Source organism: Rhinolophus hipposideros, assembly GCF_964194185.1.
Source record: "Rhinolophus hipposideros genome assembly, chromosome: 3".
Lineage (NCBI taxonomy): Eukaryota > Metazoa > Chordata > Mammalia > Chiroptera > Rhinolophidae > Rhinolophus > Rhinolophus hipposideros.
In genome coordinates, this window is record NC_138049.1 from 73,931,973 (window position 1) to 73,948,711 (window position 16,739).

Consider the following 16,739-nt stretch of genomic DNA (forward strand, 5'->3'; position numbering starts at 1 on the left):
GGCATGCAATTTATATCATCATCATCTACTGAATAATGAATGGACAAACTGGATCTGAGGGATAAGATAACAGGTAATTGCAGATTTATAAGTGCCAAACATGTGCTAATCATTGTATACGCTGTTGAATTTAACCTCATAACAATCCTATAATGTGAGTAATATTATTAGTCCTATACTTCAAGGGGAAAACTGAAGCTTACATAGATTACTTGATTTTCTCAGGGTCACAAAGCCAGATTCAAAGATAGAAGTGTTTGATGGCAAATTCCACTATGCAGTTCCACATATGACAGAAAAAGAGGAAGAAATTAAGGATGAGTTCTGAGTTTCTGATTTGGACATCTGGGTAAACGATGATTTCACTAACAGAGATATGAGATCATATCAATTCAAGGAATTATATATCTATCAAAATATATTATGAAAGAGTTAGGTTATAAGGAGAGAGAAAGAAGATCATAAACTTGGTTTGTGACATACTGAACTAAGGGTATTTGTAGGATATCAGGGTATAGAAACAGACGGGTAAGATAAACAGTCGACTTGTTCCATAGTTGAATTTAATGGGAAAGATGACATGGAAGGACAAGGGACTGAGGAAAGAGTCAATCAAATTGATTAACCATGTGGTCCAATCCAGGTACTGGAGGGGAAAAAAGGCAGAAGGAGCCAATAACCCCAGAATAACCAGAAGTCAAGACCAAAGAAGACATTTAATAGATTTAGGGTAGTGACAGAATATACAAGGTAGAAGGTAGGCATTTGAAATGTTAGGAGTAGAGTAGTGCAGGTGATAAGGACCTTCGGTGACTATTGTTGCCATAGGGGTGACATAATGTGCACAGGACGGTGCACATTACATGGATCAACCATATGGACATTCCAATGCCCCAGGATGACAACAGGAGCAAGACTCTGAATCTTTTGAGAGAGCATCAATTATGTAAAGGGAAAGGGAAAGAAAATGACCTGAATGTTGATGGAAGGAGCTATAATTGAAACTTTTGAGCTTCAGATGGTAAGGGGCCCTTAATGGAGGATTGTTGACCAAGGGTCTTGAAGTACCCAAGAAAAAGTAGCCAAAAAAAAATTATTCTATGTACCTACTGATCCTGATCCGAAAAACAAATGTTGATCACTTGAGAAGGTTTCTAGGAACACAATATTGCTAACAAATGCATCAGGTTTCTTCTGTTTCAGTAAAAAGGAAGAAGAAGTTTCTCATAAAGGGTAAAAAATACAATAAGTATTATGAACAATAGCATGAATTGTACAATGAGTATCAGGAATTGATATGTAAAGATAAACAAATATGGGTAAACGCTGAGACTGACAAAGAGAGAATGAAAAGAGGTAGATTGCTTGGAAGGTTGTCCAGGATAGACAATTCTATGACGAAAGCTAAATGTGCCACGTGTCTTTAGTACATAGAGATCATAATGATGTCATAAAATCTTTAAGACTATAAAATCATCTTTTTAGCTTCAGGACAGAGGCGAAGGTGTCCTGTGGTGACAAGAACTAACACAATGCTGGAGAGAACCTGGGGCTTGATGTGGAGAAACTGAGAACACTTGACCAAAATAGGGAATTCAGGGATAGAAACTGTGACAGTTCCAAAGCTTTTCAAAATGATTTCTATAAATTTTACCTAAAGGAAAAGAACTTCTACAGTTACCTATTCTCGTTTATACATTTCCTTCAGTCAAAACATTTTATGACTTGTTTTTAAAAGTACACTTCTTATTATTAGTTCAGTGACCAACTGAACTAATAGCAATCTATTTAGCAATCCAGGGCACTGGGATTAGGATGTAAAGATGTGACCCTGCCCAGGAAGAACTGAGACTGATGAGAAGTATGTGTGTGCGCCCACGAGCATGTACATGTGCCAACATTGATTACAGTATCTGATCTATATTCTAGGTGAACATCAAAAAGCTAGAGAACAAAAATGTTTCCAAAACATGTTGCTCCTTTTATCTAATTCCAAAACAACAGCAGTTTGCAATACAAATTGGAAGCACAAGATCTTCCAATACATCCAAAAATCTAATCACCTCAAACAATTACAGAGAACAAGTGTAAAACATTCTTTTCAAAGATGTAGACAGAGGCCCAGATGAACAGTCCGTGTTATAGACTTCAAAGTACATTAAACTCCAAACACTTTAGGATAAGAGAACAGAAAATAAAAATCACAATATCCCTGTTCAACCAGAAAGTATTCATATCTATACAAGTAATTTCAAAAACCTGAAACGAAATACTTAAATACTTTAAAAGCACATTGCCAGGTTTTACTCACAAACACCATCAATAAAATCCTTCAGAAGGCTTGCATCTGTCAATACCCAGAGGCCACATTCCTAGAAAGAAAATTTTAATTTTCTTTTAAAAATTTAAATGCTTTCTAAATTGTCACAGTAGCCTCCCATATTCCTAACTTATTCTTGCTCATTTGTTTTTATGCAGAATGTTAAAATGCTCCCTTTTTCTTTTCCCTCTTGCTAATTTTTGGAGTTTATGTACATACATGCGCGTACATATTCTCTCTCTCTCTCTCTCTCTCTCTCTCTCTCTCTCTCTCTCTCTCTCTCTCTCTCTCTCTCTCTCTGTCTCACACACACACACACACACACAGAGCCATTTCAAAGACAAAGAAAATGACATAAAGGAAAGAAATTATTTGCTGAATGACAATACCATTAATTTCTCTAACAGTGAATTTTTCCATTTGCTTTTAAAGCTGGAAGGATGATTATCTTTCCATTTCAAATTACACTTATACTTCACTTCAGCAACACATTTAATAAAAGGTTAACATTTCATAATTCAGATCATTAATTCAAAAAGTGTTTGCAATAGTAAAAGATATTAATATCTTTTCAAATTGTATAGCAAAGTAAACATACCTGAAAGATTGCAAAAGAATTCACGAACATGCCTAAGTAATATCCTGTGTTATAAAGTTCCAACTCATGGAGCACCTAAGGAGAAGATAGATTCATATCAACCTGTTCTGCCCTCTGCAACATTTCTTATATGTAACTTATAGAAGACACATCCCACATACTTATCAAATTTGAAAATGACACAAATGGAGGAATTATGAATATGTGAATAGCTTGTTCATGATTCAGTCAGCCAAAATTATGTTTCTTATTTAAACATATTTTTACTCTACAATCCAGAGTCCCTAAGAAGTGTGGGCTTGAGTTTTGCCCAAGAGAAACTTAAATGTCACTGGTTCACAAGACCAACCCACAGAGGTCAGCATTAAAAATGACTCATACTTTTGGCAGAGATAAACGGGCTAAATTTCATAGTTAAAATAAGTTCTGCAAATGTCAGTTAACTAAATTTTAAAAAATAACATAAAGAGACAATTCCCAAAAGAGGGAATGCAAATTATTAATAAGCAGACTATTCAACCTCATTGATAAAACAATGAAAATTACATCAATAAGAAGTTTTTTCAATGAGATATTTGCATGTATCACATTAGCAGTGTTATTTTTTAAGAGCAGTACTCATTGCTAGCAAGAATGAGTGAAATGGGCTAACAGAGTGAGTAAAATTGTCATTACCTAAAAAAGTTAAACACAGAATTAGAATATGACCCAGCAATCACACTCCTATGTGTATACCCAAAGAACTGAAAGTAGGGACTCAGGGAAGTACTTATATGGATGTTCATTGCAGCATTAGTCACGAGAGCCAAAAGGTAGAAACTACCTAAGCATCCAGCAACAGAAAAATGGATAAACAAAATGTGGTACATACATACAATGCAATATTATTCAGCCATAAAAAGAGATAAAGTTTTAATACAAGCCACAGTATATAGGAACCTTAAAAACACTATGCTGAGTGAAATAAGGCAGACACAAAAGGACAAATATTATATGATTCCACTTACATGAAGTAGCTAGAACAGGCAAATTCATAAACACAGAAGTAATTAAAGGTTACCAAGGACTGGAGGAAGGCAGAAATGGGGAGTTGTTACTTAATGGTTACAGAGTCTCTGTTTGGAGTGATAAAAAGTCTCTGGAAATAGAAGTGGTGATGACTGAACAACATTATGAATGCAATTAATGCCACTGAATTGTACTTTCAAAATTTTTACTTTTTAAAAATTTACAAATGATATACAAGAAATAAAGAGAAAGAAATCCAAACATGACTTTAGAGAAAGTCATCAACATACAAGAGAAGTAAGCAAGAGAATAAAAGAACAGAGAAGAACTACAAAAACCATCGGAAAACAATAAAATGGCAATAACTACATACCTACCAATAATTACTTTAAATGTAAATGAACTAAATGCTCCAATCAAAAGATACAAGGTGACTGGATGGATGGGGGAACAAAAACAAGATCCATACATATGCTGCCTATAAGAGACCCACTTCAGATCGAAAGACACACACAAACTGAAAGTAAAGGGATAGAAGAAGATATTTCATGCAGATGGAAACAAAACAAAAAAAAATCTGGAGTAGCAATACTTATATCAGACAAAATAGACTTCAACACAAGGCCTGTAATAAGAGAAAAAGGACATTTCATAATGAAAAGGGATCAATCCAACAAGAGGATAAAACTCTTGTAAACATGTATAATACATACACAGTGTAGGAGCACCCAAATACATAAAGCCAATATTGACAGACATAAAGTGAGAGATCAACTGTAATACAGTCATAGTTGGGGACTTTAACACCCCATCAACATCAATGGATAGATCATCTAGACAGAAAATCAACCTTTCCTCCAGCCTGTTATCTGACTGCTGCCTGTAGCAGCTTTCAGCCATTCACTCTCTCCCAACACAACAATTCAAGATATCCTTCACTATTCCCAAAATCACCAGTGGCAGCAGCAGCCCGAATTGCCTGTACAGGTGTCAGGACCTCTGCCTTTCCGGTGTGAGAAAGTGAGGAAAATATATGGACAGTCCCATGGCCCTCATACATTCAGTCTTCCCCAAACTTCTCCTCCAAACCCTCAGGGTGGTGGATCATAACCTCAAGAGACTTTTTCCTAGTGCTGCTTTTCCTAAGAGTTTAAACACTGACTAGGGAGCTTAACCACAGGGAGGATCAAGGGTAATTCTCTAATCCCTACAGCTCCATTCCTCTCCTCCCTTTAAATTCATAAGACTTACGCAGCTTGGAACAGAGTGTTCATTCTTCCCCAACAGACATTATTAGAGTAGCTACAAATCAACTAGACATCCAAAGAGCATAACTTCCATAAAAGACATCCAGCTAGACATAAAGCATGTGAAGCAGAATAGTGAAAAAATAGCTTAAGAATTTAAAATAAACAGTAAATATACATAAGGAGATACGGTAAAATATTAACAATATAAAACAAGAACAGAAGAACCAAAGGAAAATGATAGATATTAAAAATATAATCGCTGACATTTAAAAATCCAATATAAGAGATCAAAGTCAGATAGATATAGCTGACAAATGATCAGCAAGCAGACAGTCAATTGAGTAACTCTTCCAAAGAACCACAGAAAAAACAAAGAGATAGAAAACATAAAACAAAAGGCTGAGATATGGAGAAAGGAAGTAGAAGTGCCAATCTCTACATAATGAGTCCCAGAAAATAAGAAAAATTAAAATGTAGAAGAAGAAACATATGAATAAATAATGGAGTGAATTTCCAGAACTAAAAAATGAAGGAAAAGCATAGATTGTAAGGGCAATCAATAATACAGAACTAAAATTCTATACAATAGCACCATGTTCTAATCAGGATTGGGAAAGGAGGTAGGGACAAGGGTAAGAGACAAAAAGATATGGAAGAATATGAGAACACACTAAAACTCTTGTCTTCTTAGATGAAGACGCAAATATTGATAACCTTAAGAAATCAGTAAGAATAAATAAATACGAGTATGGTTCGTGAGTTAAGGGCATCTGTAACATGATGTGACAGGTAGAGAGTTAACAGGAGCAAGTTTGTGAGTTAGCAACTCGCTCCTGTTAAGTCTTGACCTGTCTCATCATCGGGATCAAAAATAAATGTGTAACTTTCAAAACAAAATTTGATCTAGCCCATGGAAAGAAGAATAAAAAGAAATAAAACAAGAATAGTCTAAATTTAAAAATATAAAATAAAAAAGGATAAATTAGTCCTAATTAGAACAAGAACTACCATACTTGTAAATTAGCCTAAACGTACATCCTTCTTCCTGACATCATGTTAATCACTGCACTACATTAATAGACATAGGTTGTACAACCTAGATTTCACCTGATGATGGGTATATCAAGAACTTAAAAATACAAATGAAATGATTAATGAATAGCGGATTAGTTTCTGTAACACTAGGTAGATGTTCATATACTTCTTAGTTTGTAAATGTTCTGCAGATTAATATGATTTCACTCCATTGATATATTGCAAATGCCTGATTCAATGGGGACTGTAATTATTTATAACCATTGTGTGTAGCCAAAATAAAAAGTACTTCAAAACTATCGAAAGCTCTCTTCTCCAATGGCATCCAGAAATGGGCAAGTCAATCTCCTAGTATCTCCTGAAAAAGTCTTACATTAAAATACAGTAGGAAAATAAGGGAAAACTCCAGGCAGCATTTCTCATGTAAAACAACAAAGACACTTGACCACATAAACCTCTTTCCAACATAATGACTAGAATGCAGATCCCTTTTTTTCTTGGAAACTTTACTGATCACTGACTTATACTTGAAGAGGAACTAATGAAATTTCCCTTAGCTACATGAAATAATGCAATAATTTCTTTTTTTCCCCTTTTAACATGTATTTTTGTAATGAAAAATAGCTAAACTCACATTTTCCATTGTAATATCATTTGAGGTATTATTCATCAGATTCACACTTTTGTCAACGGCTAGAATCCCAACTATGGAGTGGGGCTGTGTCACTGAGATCCTAAGAGACACTTTCTCAGATGGTTTAGCATTAGCTTTACTCCAAAACAGGTTTATCTAAGAAAGGGAGAAAACAGGATTGATTTATTTCACTAATTGTTGAAGCATTATTTATGTGTCTTACCAATAACAGATCAATGACTCAAAACCTAGCAAAAATTCTACATTTGTCTTGTCTCAGGGACCATTCTAAACCCATACATAAACCTTCTCTAGAGAAAGGAATTAAAAAAAAAAAAAACTTACTGCCACAGTGTTTGCAAATGATGGAACTTCTCACAGTGGCATAAATCTAAATTATCCTCCACTTCTCTACCTTTTCTCTTCCCTTTTTCCCCCATCCCAGCCAGTGCTAAAGAGAAAACAGAGGATCTCGCAGACCCAGGGAAGGCAGCAGGTTTTCGTGAGAACAATGGCTCATTGCAATATGCACGAGAGGATTCAATTCCACTTGGCAATCTTGCAATCAGGTAACTTTTCAGAGTGGGGTCCGAGGGGGTTTCCTATGCAAACTATACACCTTAGGCTATAAAAATCCTGCCGTGTTTGGAGACCAGACTCCACAGATCTCCAGGTGCAAAGTAGCCAAGCTTAATGTAAATTTGTCCAGGCTGATGAATGAACCAAAGCCTGGCTCTGCTTCCACATATCACTGTTGACAGCCTCGCTCCCTCCAACACCTTTGATTTCACTCTCACACCAATATCAACACCACACACATTTGATATTGCCACTGGAATTCCACACCAGAGCAACACTGGCTCCACCATTTGAGAAATGCTGAAATAGCTTCATGGATTTGACTTAGAATCTTAAAGCCAAGAATTATAACTTGCACATGTGCAATAGTTGCGTATTTGAAAATACACACGAGTACATAGTAACTAAATATGAAGAGGTTTAACTGTAGTTCTAGAAATGAATACCTATAAATTTCTAACCAATTTGGTTTAGTGATACTTTTCTAAAGAAATGTTCCACTTCTCAGACTTCATTAATACGAAGTTTTCTTTTAAACATTACTGTGATCTTACCTTATTTTTAAAAACAAGCTGAACAGGAATTTTTAGAACATCATTTATAATTTCCCCATCATCTTCAATGTAATACACAATTATACAGGCTTTTGGAGCCCAAGAATTTTCTGGTGTTAAAGAAAAGGTGGTTGAATTTTGCTTGCCTACAGCCACCAACTGTCCCCTGGATACTACCTGAAAAGAATCGTAGATGAGTTTCATTTCATGCTAAAGTGAGTAAGAATTTCAACTGCAGCTACATTTACCATAACTTTAACTGTTTACACATAAATTTGACTTAAATCAACATTAAAGTCTTTCTGAATGCCAGAAAAGTCCCGTGACCAACACAGAGAATACAGGCTGGGAAACAGAAAAAGATAACATAAAGCAACAGTAGCTTCACCATCAAGGCTATTTTTTGCAGTATTATTTACAATAGCCAAGATATGGAAACAACCTATGTGCCCATCGATAGACAAACAGATAAAGAAAATGTGGTACATATATACAATGGAATATTACTCAGCCATGAAAAGAATGAAATCTTGCCATTACTATCAACATGGATGGACCTAGAGGGCATATGCTAAGTGAAATAAGTCAGACAGAGAAAAAACCAATATGATTTCACTTGTATGTGGAATCTAAGAAAAAAAAGAAAATAAATGAGCAAACAAAACAAATTTATAGATACAGAGAACAAACTGATGGCTGCCAGAAGGGAGGGAGGTTGGAAGAATGGGTGAAAAAGGTGAAAGGGGTTAAGAATTACAAACTGCCGGTTATAAAATTAGTCACAGCGATGTAAACTAGAGCATAGGGAATAAGTCAATAATATTGTAATAACTCTGTATGATGCCAGATGGGTACTAGATTTATCATGGTCATCAACTTCGTAAGGTATATAAACGTCTAATGACTATGTTGTACACCTGAAACTAAAATAACAATGCATGCCAACTATAATTTTCTTTAATTTGCAATAAATAAAGAATATTTTTTTAATTAAAACAATCAATTTTTGAGTGGAAGGAATACAGAGCACCACTGGAAGAGTTGGATTAGCAAAATTAAAAGGCCATGGGTAGCAATTTTTATTTTACTTTTTGTTTTTCTTATATTTTATAATTTTCTACAATGAAGGTATATGGTTTATCTAATAGAATTTTAAATTTTAAAGTTTAAATTTTAAACATAATGCAGGACTTAATTATCCATCTTTAATTGGAAATGCAAATACAGGTAAAGAAAGAAAACAAGATATTTTGATTGTAGTATAAAAAGGAAAAGCTAAAAAGGTACGAGGCTGAATTTTAAAAATTAGTAAGTTGAGTCCAGACATAAGGTAGACATCAGTTAAGGTGATTCTGTCACAGGTCATAGATTTAGATTCTATAACAGATTACCAGGTAGCTTAACTCCTTCATCTGCTTGTTGCCATTTACCACCAACTCAAAAGGTGATCCCACCTAGAAAAGACATCTTAATTAATATACACATATGGATGGCAAAAGAGCATAATTCTATTGTAATTATCAAGTGATTGTAAGCATTACCTTTATATTTCTGTCTCTTGTTTTTAGCTGGATATATGTTTTACTAGGCGACATAAATATATCATGAACTGCCATGCTATTCACACTATTAAGAAAAGAGGCCTACAACAAAAGAAAAGGGACCTGTAAATTTTCATCTTTAGCAACACCTTGAGAAAAGATGCAACCTACTGAATAATTGCTGAAAAGCAAGTGCACTTTTACTTTTTTTCAAGCTGGAAAAAATACATTCCCTAAACACTGGATCTTCATCGTTTTATAACTTATCCTATAAAGAAACTGATAGCTTTAAAACACAGAAGAGGGGCTTCATCATGATCTAAGAGGAAAAAAAGCATAGTCCTAATTTATTTCAGAAACAAAGGTATATTATCAGGAAACACTGTGAGAAAGAGAATGAAATAAAAAAAGATTTCTTTCCTTCTCCTCACAACACAGAACTCATTTACAATCAAGAAATATCAGTCCACTTGATCCACCAACAGTCAGAGCAAAACTCAGAGGCCACACATGTGGCAGAGCCAAGTCACCAAAGGAAAGGTAAGAGGATGGTTGGGGAGCCTTAGATGAGCCACTCTGGGGAAGAGCTCAGCAAAGGAGTATAAGTGTACAAAATATATATTGCTCTTTCATTTCAGTTCCTGCCAAAATACTATTTCAAATGATTAAAAATCAACCTAGGCTGGGAGTTTGGAGAGCTTCTCCAACATATCTTCAGGTTGTTGAATTTTACTGTGCTCTTCAAAATGAATTTACAAGGAAGCATTCAGTCTAACCCTCAGTCACTGTCATTAAATTACTTTTAACACTGCCCCCCATTTTTAAAAATAGAAATATGTGTCCATTTCCTGTGCATTTTGGCCTCCTACAGGTTGAGTCCCTACCACAAGATTACAGTTTTAATGATGTTGTTGCAGTGACATAATGCTGGGAAACAGATGGTACCTTTAATTGTAGCATGCTGGTATTGTCCAAGATTGGAAAGTCAATCTTAAAGATCCCATTTTGTGGGACAGTATAATTTATGATCTGGACAGCTTCTATATCCTGATTTCTACTGTTCCATCTGCTCCCATACTCGGTAGAGTTTCTCTGTGTCACCGTTATGACTACATTATTTCTTCTTTCTTCAAGAGTCAGTTGATTGCCATCAGAACGGGTTATTTTCACCTAATTGTCAAAACACAACATTTATAAAACAGGTAACAAGAGAAGCGAAGGATTTAAGTTCAGTTGAATCCAGTTTCCATCTGTGTTATTCCATTAAAACTGAACTCTCAACAATTATTAGTAGCACGGTAATTTGCAGATTAAGTGGTGTCTCTCTCGGAGGCATCCAACACCGCTGACCGCTCCCTTCTTGATATTATGGCTTCTCTTGCCTTCCGCAACAAACTGCTTCACTTCATACTCTTCTTTCTGCACCCTCTCAGTGTCCTTCTTGGTTCCTTTTCCCTCTCCAAAAATAAAGGATTTGTCAAGGCCAAAAGATCAATTATCTGTTTTTCTGTCTTCCTCAAAGGGCTCAGCACTCTTACTGTCATCCACACCTTGCTCTGGAGCTCATATTCAACACCTCCAATCCCCTGCAGGAAATTTCTACTTGTATATCCCTGTCATCTCGAGTTCAGTACATCTAAAACTGAGCAACCATCTTGCCTTTCCTATTTTTGCTAACACCACAATTCTGCCAGAATTAACATCTTTGAATTTTCCTTGTCTCTTCCCACATCCCAACTTCAATGTACACCAAATATTGTCCTTCTCTCTTACATCCTACATCTACCACCACGAGGCTCCTGGTCATCTCACACCCAAGCTGCTGTCGTGGTTTTGCACACATCCCTGATCAGTCTTCCTGGAATACTGCTTTCACCACACGTCTCCCACGTTCACAAAGCTCCTAGTCTCACCATTGCCTGGAGTATAAAGTTCAACGACTTATGTGAGCCATTTAGGATCCTCTACAACTCCCCAAGCTTTGCCTCTTCTTTTCTCTCTGACCACTCCTGGACACAAGCTCTCTATTGCAATTACTTCAGTTAAGTCACCTGAATGCATCCATAACTTGCCAGCCAGAGAGAGCTCTCACCTTGTGTCTCAGCTCTTCTAACTCCCGAACTCCCAATCCCGCACCCTAACATTTAAAATCCTACTAATCTTTTAACAAATAGCTTAAATATTCCCCTTCCATAAAGCATCTCTTTAATGACCTTTATCCCTCTCCCAAAGTCAACTCTTCCTCCTGAACTCTCCTCGTTACCATTTGCAACCTCATGTTTTCTGGGTTTTGATTTTTGTTTTTATTTTCTTACCTTTTCAAACTGTTTAAAGTATAAGATCATTGAAATCAGGAACTATCTAAAATTTCTCTTCATTCATTCAACAAGTGACGTCTCCTTTCTTTAAAGCAGAGGTCAACAAACTATGGAAGACAGGGAGGCCAAACCCAGTCTTTTTGTAAATAAAGTTTTATTGGAACATAGCCACCTTCACTTGGATACAAAATGGCTGTGGTGTCATTTATGCTACCATGGTAGAGACAAGTTGTGACAGAGACCAGATGGCCCACAATGCTAAAAATATTTATTATCTAGCCCTTTGCAGAAAAAGTTTGCCAACCTCTATTTTAAATCCCTGTAGAAATTTATTCATGACACTGATCTTATCCTGCCTTGAATTAGAGTTTTCTATATATTTTCTTGTCACTATCACAAAAACTGTGAATCCAGGGTAGGTCCTGAGTCCTTCTCACCTCTTAAGCCCAATTTATCACCATGCCTTGCACATTGTCAAAATTCACACAATACGTGTTAGTTCAATATTTTCACACACAAAAAATCAGTAGATTAGTTGATAATTTTTTAATGCTACATCTTTGCTAGAACTGAAATTAGCCATTATAAAAATCAAATAAAAATTGAAAAATTATTACTACCATCTAATTCCTTCAATTACTTTATAAAAGCTTCAATGTAGCAATCAAAATCTAACTTAAATTGCTTATTCAATATATTTGAGGAAAGTATTTTTGTTGGAAACTACTTTTTTAGAAACCTTAGATAAAGGTTATTTGGCAATAATTCTATATACCTCATATATCTAAATGGAAAAGGGATCTATGTACTTTTGGCTTAAATTTTTTAAAAAGCACTGAAAATATTATTTTTCATACTGTTTCATTAAATTGAACTTAATGCTTTTAGATCATTAATAAATATGGCAACTTACAGTGGCTGTGAAGTTGAGAGATGGCTTCAACACAGTAGCATAATCAAAAAAGTCAATGATGTAATCATGTTGCTTAAAAAACACATTGGTACTTGCATTTCTTGAGATACCTGTTTTCGAAATTGCATCATTTAGAAAACCGAAGTTATAATTCACCAACAGCTTCTATCCACAAAATTTCTCCATCTGAGCTAATTCCCCAAGGGGTTAAGATATCAGGACACAGAAGGCACATTCCCACATCAGCTGCTGTGACCATTATGCCCTTTATGGATCCCTCCTAAGCACCATTACAGCCGTCCCCATCAATGACACAGGCATCAGCAGACTTAAGGTGACTGGCAAAAGAGTCTTTTGCTCTTTCAGGGATTTGGTGAAAACTATTGACAATAGCAACAGAAAGATCCAAGTAATTAACCTTTATTATTAAAAGAGAAAACTGACTAGGAGCAGGTGTGATTTCAGAAGATGCTAAGTGATTTAAAAAAAAAAAAGAAGAAGAAGATGGTTAGTCAGCTAAATAGGTAAACCTTTCCTTGTAGTTTTCAGGCTGAAAAGAAAGAATCAAAATGAAAAAAGTTACAAATATCTACTACATATGGTTGAAATACAGACTTTCATAGAAAATAAGTTTCCCCTTCATTATGAAAACATTCTGCAAGCTAGGCTAATTAATCATCAGGACAATTTCAGCATTCCATAGCATCTTTAGAAAGGCAATGATGTTCCCAAATCAACGTGCTAGTTATAATAAAAGATGATAGAGCAACACCGTATAAATAGCTTTACCTTCACTTCAAAGTCTACAAACCTGTAAGTGATTCTGTCACTGTGGCTAAAATTTCTACCGGCCCAGGGGAAGACAGAGACATGTGTTCAGAAAGACGATCTGAAAAATCCATTACCTTTTTCATCTCTTCATCATTAATAGAGAAGTTTGAAGATCCATTTATCTGTTTTGTTAAAAATTTTCAATTTTATTCTTCACTTTAGCAATTCAAATTTTAGAAATAAAACTCAAACTAAGTCACATCAAACAATACAATGGCTCTGCTTCTATTTTAATCACGATAAATGGCAAAAATGCCAAAAAGCGATTTTATTACACTCAATTTTGTGTTACGTTAGTACAAATATTATTTCTAGAAAAAGAACACTGTGGTTTTTCCCCTTTACAAGTTATATCTGTAAAAGTTACCTTAAATTTTTTTGTAATATTTTTCTTCATACCCCAAAAAGATAAAGGTAAAAATGTAAGTGTTACATCTCCTTTCACTGGCTTCCCATATGTATACCTGAAAAATAATAAATGGGTTTTTTTTTAGATTTTTCAACTGATATTTTTAAACTAATGCAATGAAAATAGTACTTTCAATAGCATACACTGGCAATCCAACTTAAAAGAGTTATAATAAAAACATGCGTTTACTACAAATTTTTAAAATTAAACATAACTAGGAATGTCTGTAATAAAGGGTAATCCTTGAAATTATGTCTCCAAAATGGGAAGACTTTTAACTACAATACCACAAAACAATGCCTAATACATACTTTACCCAGCCTCTAACCATCTTATACCCCAGAAAAAAATCTGATAATAAATGGAAGTGGCAGTTTCCTGTCCAAAGATTTTTAGAAGATTAAGAAAATATTTTATTCCAGAAATCTGGACTGGCCCATTAACTGCATGCCCAGGAGACATCACACACAGCTTTTGAACATCTTTAAATGCTATTTGAAACTGCAATCGCCATGGCCCATTGCTGCATGTTTCAATATTAACTAGAGGGGCTTATTAAACCAAACATACTAGGACACAAATGGGCTCGTGGCTCTCAAAAATTTTTTTCTTGAGGGAAAATTTAAAATAAGAGTACAGTATTTTTTTTAATCCATAGGACCAACATTACCTTCTTGAGTCAAATCTCATGTCTGCTGCTTTGCATTCTATGCATTAATTTTATTCCCTCTCATGATGAGAAAGTCTCTTCATGTGAAGGAGAGGCAATCTTTGGTAAACCATTTAATTTCCAGAAAGCCTTTTTTAAATGTGTTTCCTCGGTTGCTTCCATCTCTATTGTGAAGCGCTCAGCCAGATGTGAAAGTCAATTTTGCTTTGCACTCTATAAATCTAACAGTAGCTTCTGCTTCCTGAATCCATTAGTTGAACACAGAAACGGCCCCTCATCTGGATCAACTCAACGCAACAGTAAATGGTAAAATATAGCATATTCCAAATTAAAAAGAATAAAACAATTCCATCTTCAAGTACACCACCCTTCCAAATGAAAACAGCAGTTAGTGGAAATTCTGGTTGGCAACCTCAGTAACAAATTCATTCATGCAAAAGAAAGTCTTCAAAACCTAATATTGTTGTATCTTGTTAAAGTTTAAATAAATGCATAACTAGAATACCAGAACATCGTATTTTAAGAGTTATATCACATGATAGTACAGAGAGCTTGAAAATCCAGACATAATTTAAAGTATTCTCGGACACAAATATTTTTAATTTTGATTTAAATGTGAAGCAGATTTAGCTTCCTAAGCCCCAAGTCAATTACAATCATTGTGAAGCAAGGATAATAACAGTTACTATCGTAAACAGAATTTGGAAGTACTTGGCATAAACTAGCTCTTCAGGAAATAGTAGTGTGACAACATTTAAAAATACAAATCAAAGATCTTCTGTGATAGTATCAATAAAACAAGGATTTTTTTAAAAATAGCCATATCATCAAATACAGAGGGTGCCAAAAAAATGTATAGACATTTTAAGGAAAAAACTGTATTAAAATTATGTTGATAATAACAACTTTTGAGCACCTCTTGTAATTGCAGAAGGCAAATGTGACTTGTATTTATCTTTTGTTATTGGTATATATTGAGTATTACAATTTTAATACAATTGTTTTCCTTTCCTGTGTATACATTTTTCTGGCACCCTCTATATATGGTGATGGAAGGAGAACTGACTCTGGGTGGTGAACACACAATGTGACATATAGATGACATATTGTAGAACTGTACCCTTGAAACCTATATAATTTTACTAACCATTGTCACTCTAATAAATTTAATTTTAAAAAACCAGCTATAGCTGGTTTATAGTTTATACAATGGTACCTAAAAAATTGAACCTATTAGTATAATTCGTGTTTCTCCCCACCTTCTTTTTTCTATGTCATTTCCAGGATACAAATGAATCAATTCTTCAAATAATAAATACATTTTAATAAACCTTAGATTACATAATATTTTTAAATTTCTACTGTGCGCAGGAGTTATGGAAGTAAGTAGATGTACACTATGTTATTTTCTTTGTAATTCTTTAGACGCCACTCTGGTTATTTATTTTAATAAGGTGGGAATAGTGAGCAGATCTGCACATCAAAGCTAATAAACAAATGCAGATTTTTATTCCTCTCAGTTAAAGATTTCAAAACTAAAGAGACTGTTAACCTTCTTTGAGTAATTTCCAGCAATGCTCTGCACACTGACTATGCCTTGATCTAACAGATGGCTACTAGCAAAAGAGTAACCTAAATTATTTATTATCCACTCATAGATATTATATTAGATATATTATATTAGATACTCTTTTATATTAGATACTGATATTTATATTAGATATTATATTAGATGCTCTTTTGCTACTAGCAAAAGAGTAACCTAAATTATTTATTATCCACTCATAGATATTATGAGTGGATAATAAATAATTTAGGTTACTCTTTAATATAATAGCTATTATAAAATAATAGCTATTATGAAATAAATATTTTCAAATCATTTCTATAACTTAATAACAACCATCTAAGTGGTAAGACAACATAACTCATCTTTCAAAATACATCCAAGGAACAACTGGATTTCAAGCCCTACTCTCTACCCCCTAATTCAGTGACAAGCCCAAACCTATCCCCCATACAACTCAATTTGGTTTATTCCAAATAGAAGGCTTTTGATTGAGAATGAAGGCCTTTGCT

At 34.6% G+C, this 16,739-nt stretch overlaps 1 protein-coding gene across 1 annotated transcript in view; it reads right to left on the reverse strand.

Annotated features, from left to right (window-relative positions):
• CD109 (CD109 molecule) overlaps nucleotides 1–16,739 on the reverse strand; it is a 114,213-nt gene that overhangs the window by 35,249 nt on the left and 62,225 nt on the right. Inside the window, exons 8-17 of the mRNA XM_081044993.1 lie at nucleotides 13,949–14,045; nucleotides 13,562–13,703; nucleotides 12,751–12,860; nucleotides 10,465–10,689; nucleotides 9,520–9,621; nucleotides 9,370–9,432; nucleotides 7,979–8,155; nucleotides 6,846–7,001; nucleotides 2,919–2,993; nucleotides 2,312–2,372 (exon numbers count right to left, since the gene is read on the reverse strand). Of these exons, the coding sequence (XP_080901119.1) occupies nucleotides 2,312–2,372; nucleotides 2,919–2,993; nucleotides 6,846–7,001; nucleotides 7,979–8,155; nucleotides 9,370–9,432; nucleotides 9,520–9,621; nucleotides 10,465–10,689; nucleotides 12,751–12,860; nucleotides 13,562–13,703; nucleotides 13,949–14,045 (1,208 nt within the window). The remainder of the gene's footprint in view (nucleotides 1–2,311; nucleotides 2,373–2,918; nucleotides 2,994–6,845; nucleotides 7,002–7,978; nucleotides 8,156–9,369; nucleotides 9,433–9,519; nucleotides 9,622–10,464; nucleotides 10,690–12,750; nucleotides 12,861–13,561; nucleotides 13,704–13,948; nucleotides 14,046–16,739) is intronic.